General features: G+C 43.2%; 1 protein-coding gene across 5 annotated transcripts in view; it reads right to left on the bottom strand.

Moving 5' to 3' along the window:
- Window positions 1–745: 745 nt before the first annotated feature.
- Window positions 746–6,000, bottom strand: part of col12a1a (collagen, type XII, alpha 1a) — a 62,884-nt gene continuing 57,629 nt past the window's right edge. For 4 of the 5 annotated variants that reach the window (XM_040048871.1, XM_040048868.1, XM_040048867.1 and 1 more), the window contains 9 exons: window positions 5,769–5,822; window positions 5,455–5,508; window positions 4,839–4,910; window positions 4,722–4,757; window positions 4,578–4,644; window positions 4,306–4,488; window positions 4,061–4,138; window positions 2,800–2,970; window positions 746–1,552 (listed from right to left, as the gene is read on the bottom strand). In XM_040048871.1, coding sequence (XP_039904805.1) covers window positions 1,425–1,552; window positions 2,800–2,970; window positions 4,061–4,138; window positions 4,306–4,488; window positions 4,578–4,644; window positions 4,722–4,757; window positions 4,839–4,910; window positions 5,455–5,508; window positions 5,769–5,822 — 843 coding nt within the window. In that variant the 3' untranslated portion in view covers window positions 746–1,424. Of the gene's footprint in view, window positions 1,553–2,234; window positions 2,396–2,799; window positions 2,971–4,060; window positions 4,139–4,305; window positions 4,489–4,577; window positions 4,645–4,721; window positions 4,758–4,838; window positions 4,911–5,454; window positions 5,509–5,768; window positions 5,823–6,000 lie in introns of those variants that run through there. The other variant, XM_040048870.1, reaches the window with a different exon arrangement.

The raw sequence follows: 6,000 nt of genomic DNA, 5'->3' as shown, positions 1-6,000 counted from the left end.
TCGCAGTAAACATGTCTGTAAGTACTATAAAATAAAAAGGGGAGGGGCTTAATAGAGAAATCATGTGATAACTAAAGCAGTGAGAACCATCAGCTGTGGGTCCTTTCACTTAAGCCTTTGTGTAACATGTAGCAGCTGTTTTACACCCTCATGTGCTTATCATCAGGAAATAAAGGTAAGACACGTCCAGAGTGGAATGTTTCCACGTTTGTGTTGCCGAGCTTGACCTCAGGACATTACTCGCAGCTCTTATCTGTGGCATTTGTGCAGAACCCCTCCTTAGACATGCTTTCCCTTTATCACAACAAACAGAAACTTGTCAGTTGTTGCTTACCTCATACGTCTCTTATTTCACCATTAGACATGCTTGAAGGGCGTAAATCTTTGGGTTTTTCCAGTGCTGGTATTGGCCCAGTTACCACTACATTGTTTCCTTATGGATCTCTAAACTTAATTGTTGCAGTCTGATAGGATAAAAGCCAAGCGGTTGCATGTCAAAGACTGAAGTAGCTCAGAAGTTGAAAGCTCTTTCTCTTCTCGTTGTCTTGACAGGCTCAAAATATCTTTAGCTGTCAAAATAAATAAAGTTTTCCACTTCAAAGTCTTTTCCTGAAGGTCTCATGTTGAGGAAAAACAGGTTCTGTCGCTCAAATAAACATCTAGAGGAATTTCGAACCTTAGACCTTTGACGTTTCTGACTCAAAGTTCAGTTTATAGAAAAACGATAAGAAAGCTCAAACAACTGTTACATTTTCAGTAGTTTTATTGAAAAATGCCTCTTTCGTTTCAGAAATAAATAAGAAAATAAGGCTGTGTGGAATTCACAAAATGTGCAGTTAAAACATGAAAATAGCAATCCTATGTCCATAGTCTTGCAACCAAATCGAAACTGCATCGATAGGAAATGACAACTATATTCTGCCTTAGAAATCCTCAGTAAATATACAGCACAATTATGCAATTCCACCTTTGGTAAGAAAACAAAATATTTAAAAAGAAATGCTGCTTGTTACAAAGAGTCAGAATATCAGCGGGTTTACAAATTGGTCACAATGTCACAGGGGCGATGTTTTTTAACTGAAACGGCAGTACTTACTGAAAACGACATGGGTAGATGGAAAGTGTTCAAAAACATACACGATGTACATCTCTGGACGGGATTTTACACGATTAGTGCACTGAAGCCCGATTAACACTTGCGGTTATATTACAAGCAGACATTTGGCAAGCACACAGGTTTGTAACATGTACATTTGTATTCATCTTCCTAAAGTTTGTCACATCAAAAAAATATATATGTTCATTATAGCCAGGGGTATCAAACCCATATAAGTACTAGTTTTGCTCTGGATATCGCTTCATCCTCACTTAAGTGTTCCTGTAAGTTATTCAATAGTAGACTTTCTGACCGCTCCTTAACGTAGCTATGATGCTAGTGTTTCTGTATTGTCCTGTGGTAGTGATCGCTTTCCTCTGGGGTTTCGTGTCTCAAACTCTCCAGCTGGCTCCACAGGTATATTCACTACTTCGGGTTCAGGTGGGTATCGGTTGGCTAGAAACATATTGAGGATGGCCAATCAAAAAACAGGCTGCTTCTGCAACTTTTCACATGCACAATTTTAAATTATATTGCACTGTGGACTTTAAAAAATGCCCTGTGTCAAACTGCTTCTCTCTAAAGTAACAAAAAGAAGTTTTAAAAGCTGTGATGACATTTACAATAAAACCCAACAAGATATTGAATAAAAAAGACATAGTAACATAACCAGCTGATACTATAAAAGACAAATGGAAATAGCAGGAAAGCAACATTTAGCACCATTTTCACCAATGTACACAAAGAGCACGATGATTAAAAAGTACAAATGAAACATGCTTCAGTCTGGACCAGAGCTGTTTAGGGCACTCAGGCGTCATAAACAGGGGTTATGCTGATGGTAAGTAAGCAGAGGGTTACAAGGCACGAGCTCAATACAGATGTTAACTTGATTTTTAGTGAAATGTCTCGTTTCATACAATCATTTACAAGGCAAAACATTAGTTTTATTTACACGTGTCACCTCTACATTAACGCTCCTCTATGTTAGTACTTGTTTTGGGTGGTATTTGTACATGCTCCTTCCTCTGTAGAAGTGCTCAGTCTCTGCTTTCTATCTCCCAACGGTTTGTGGTTCAAGATGCAAACAGACCAGCAGGTTGCCATCACCGTAGCTTGTAGCTGTGAGATGATGTTAGTCCGCTCCATTCGTGTTTTTTTTTTTTTTTTTAAATGTTCAATAATCATGTCCGTGGCGATTTATCCTTACATGCCCCATAGCAAACGGCCAAACATCTCAGAAACGGGACTTCAAAGTGTAAGCAGCACAGTTGACTTAGAACGTTTACTATGCAAAACCTGAAAATAGTTCAAACAAGGTGTGAGTTTTCTGTGGAACAAAGTAAAAAGCATCTCATTTGACCAATAGCTAGAATGCTTTACATGCCAGTTTCAAACCTGGACATTAAATGTATGGAGGTATTTAAATATACAAGTTCCAAATTATTTGACCGCTTCTTCAAAAGTTGCTATTTTTGAAAATTTGTCACATGCAAACCAACAAAGCTCAACAGAGCAGCATGAGTAACTGAAAACGAATCCCAGGGAACAAAACTAATAGTTTTATTCCAATATCAACACTGCTGCATTCATACCTCCATCCATTGAATTTGTCCAATGAGCTGCCAGTCTAATAATCGTGCATACACTTGGAGTTTCCTCTGATGTAGCACCATGCAGGACCTACAGCGCATCAAGCGTACCTGTGTAACCTTGTCCGTTGTAAGGAATGCCAACACACTGAGAGGAGTCGCAGTACCCAGGTGGTCCCGGTGGTCCCCTCACGCCTGGAGTGCCCTGACGACCTGGAGGGCCACGAGGCCCAGCGGAGCCAGAAGGCCCTGGGGAGCCGGTTCGTGACTCTCCGGGTGGCCCTGCAAATGGGAGCGAGAAGGCGAGTGAAGCCAACATGAGCAGGGAGTCTCTACAGCTAAGCACAAAACCCCACTGACATCATCCGCAACCCGTCTGTGGAAACGGTGGGGGTACCACAGGACAGCAGAACTGTAATTTCAACTTTTCAGTGGCTCAATTAAAGAGAGGGATGCAGTCTGGGCTGTTTGGAATCACCCCGGCCCCGTCTGTCTAGACAGCAAAACTCACGGTGGAATTTTCCCCCCTCTTTTTTCTCTCCTTTAAGTGAGCCCATGTGTTGTCAATGAAGCCACTAAAGAAAGCTCATTGTACAACAATCTGACCCCCCCCCCCCCACTCACACCCACACACATACACAGTGCGTGTGAGTCATCAGCGTGGACTTCCTAGTTGTTTCTCACTTCATTCACAGAAACAGAGATGTCAGTGTTCGGTGTGGGGTAGACATCAATAGGAGGTTCCTGTTGTTGAGGAATCACTTCCCAAGGGAACGGAAACTTTCTTGAGCACTTTTATAAGCCGCACACCAGATCTCATTTTCACCTAAAGAAAACTACAAGCTCATTCAAACTAATGACATTTTCTCTTTTTCTTGAACTGCAACACGGTCTAAAGACGTCCTGGGTGCTGTCTGAACATCACATATGGAAATTCTTTTTCCATTTACCGTAGATGTCTTTGTAGATGTCTAATATGCACACATCACATAAATCTTTAAGAAAGGAAAGAATTGGGAAAATGTTTGGGGTCTCTCCAAAAAATTTATGTAGCGCAGCTGCCCAAACCAAAGATCCTGAGCCACAGTTACTGTAGGTAAATTTCAGCCTCTTGCTGAAATGTGTCGTTTTAATGGGGCCAGTGGGAGTACTCTGTCCTAGAAAGGTCCACCAAGAAGGTTGGAAAAGGTTGGAAAAGGCTGTCACGGCGAAACTGTGTTAGAGTCAGGATCGAGTTGTAAATTTGAACAGTGGGAGAGCAGCAGACTGTCTGCAGCTGCTGGAGAACAATGTTCAACAGAAAACAAGCTTAAAGCAGCTCGTTTTCTTCTCGCTATGGCCTACTTCACTTCAAAAAGATGAATTGTGTTACCTGGTGGTCCACTTGGGCCTCTTTGTCCTCTGATACCGGTTCCTGGAGCCCCTCGCTCTCCTTTATCTCCTGGCAAACCTACAGAAACATTAAAGAGTAGAACTCACTTTCAAACAAATGGAAACAAGATCTCATATCTGGCAAAAAGAAGAAATGTTCAGGGTGTCTATGAAACACAACTGAGGTGACTCTTGATTAAAGTGTTTTCTTGGAATTGTGGATAAACCACAGAGTTGGTATCGCACCTCTTTCTCCTTGATTTCCAGGTAAACCAGGGTTTCCAGTGAAACCAGTTCGGCCAGGCTGTCCGGGCTCTCCGCGGGATCCCATGTTGCCAGGAGGGCCCGGAGGCCCGGGTGGTCCAGGAGTGTTGCTACGATATCCGGAAGGAATCTGGTTGAGCAGCATGTCGACTCTGCTCATCTGACCTTCAAACAAAGAGGACGCATCAAAGAGATTTAGGACAGAAATATCATTTAAGATAAATTCCCAGAGTTATATGAAACATTTGACTCACTGTTCACAAGCTGTTCACAAACTTGTCGGGCAATGGAGCGCATCATGTTCTGGGATGCAAAATCTCCCTGGAAAACAAAGATGTTGTCATGAAGCGATTGTTTCCTAAAGCGTTACAAAACAGCGATGAGAAGATGATACGCACCCTCTCTCCTTTCTCTCCTTTAAGGCCAACAGGTCCCTGTTAATGAGAGGAACAACATGAGAACAAGCGTACCACGTCCTGGACCCCTATATTTGTGCCACGTTATTCAGTACGTACTGGACTTCCTGGATCTCCTGGTTTTCCTGGTTTTCCTGTTATTCCTGGAACACCTGGATTTCCAGGATTTCCCTAAAAAAAAGGAGAATTTTCAGAGAAAAGCGGTTTTTATTTGAAATGACTGCACAGTAAATGTAATCGTAACATTTAACTTCTGCTCCCTGTTAATAGTTGCATAACAAGCTTTAGGTAGGGAGCTATACTTTAGCATCTGCAGCGGGTTGGGGGGGGGGCGTAGGGGCACGTGGCACAAGCTGCCAAAAACAGATTGAAACACACACATGCACAGCAGCATGTGCACACACACACGTACACAAACACGCTCGCCAGCCGGTGCTAATGGCTCTCTGAGCACTCAGGATGGTATAGTACGTGTGCGTTCTATACTGGCTGGCATGGCGGCTGGATTAAGTGGATTCAGACCTACTTAAACCACAGAAAAAGGAAATGAGATGCACGCACGAGCCTGGTAACAGTGGAGGAAGCTACAGACTACAGCCTGCTTTTCATGTGCCGTGGAGCCAGAGGAGTAATTGTTGCAGATATATCAGGAAATAAAGCACACTCCACTGAATATTTATTTGGCTCCTTTCAACACAAACAATTCCACACTCACCATGGGTCCTGGTGGGCCTCTGGGTCCAGATGGTCCCTCCTTTCCTGGTGGCCCCTAAGCAGAAACAACATACAATCACACATGGATAACAACACACTGGAGACCCCTGCAATACATCAGCCTGTGTGTGTGTTTTTACATTAGGCTTATAGGCAGTGGCTCAAATGGTTCTGGCTGACGTAAGTGAGAACATGGAGGCAACATCAAACATGGGGCCATGTATAAGTGGCTGATCGCATGTAAAACATGTGCTTGAGTATTTCTAGGCTTTGAACACAGTGTGAATACAACGCATGCCCGAAGATCGATCTTACCCGCGCTCCGCTCGGTCCAACGGGGCCCAGAGGACCGCGCTGTCCAGCAGGACCCTGGGAAAAAGGCAGACACACTTCATCAAATGTGAATGATCAAGAACAGGACGTTTATAGAGCTCCCCAGTGGCCCCGCTGACCTAGAATTAACAGAAAAATCCTGCATTTTCCTCAGTGTCGAGCCAAAAACGGTACATATTTTGGTAGGAAAACCTCTCTCTTGTCTCTTGACGTA

Source organism: Simochromis diagramma, unplaced genomic scaffold (genome assembly GCF_900408965.1).
Source record: "Simochromis diagramma unplaced genomic scaffold, fSimDia1.1 OVJJ01000305.1, whole genome shotgun sequence".
NCBI lineage: Eukaryota > Metazoa > Chordata > Actinopteri > Cichliformes > Cichlidae > Simochromis > Simochromis diagramma.
This window is presented reverse-complemented; position numbering and strand designations above follow the sequence as displayed.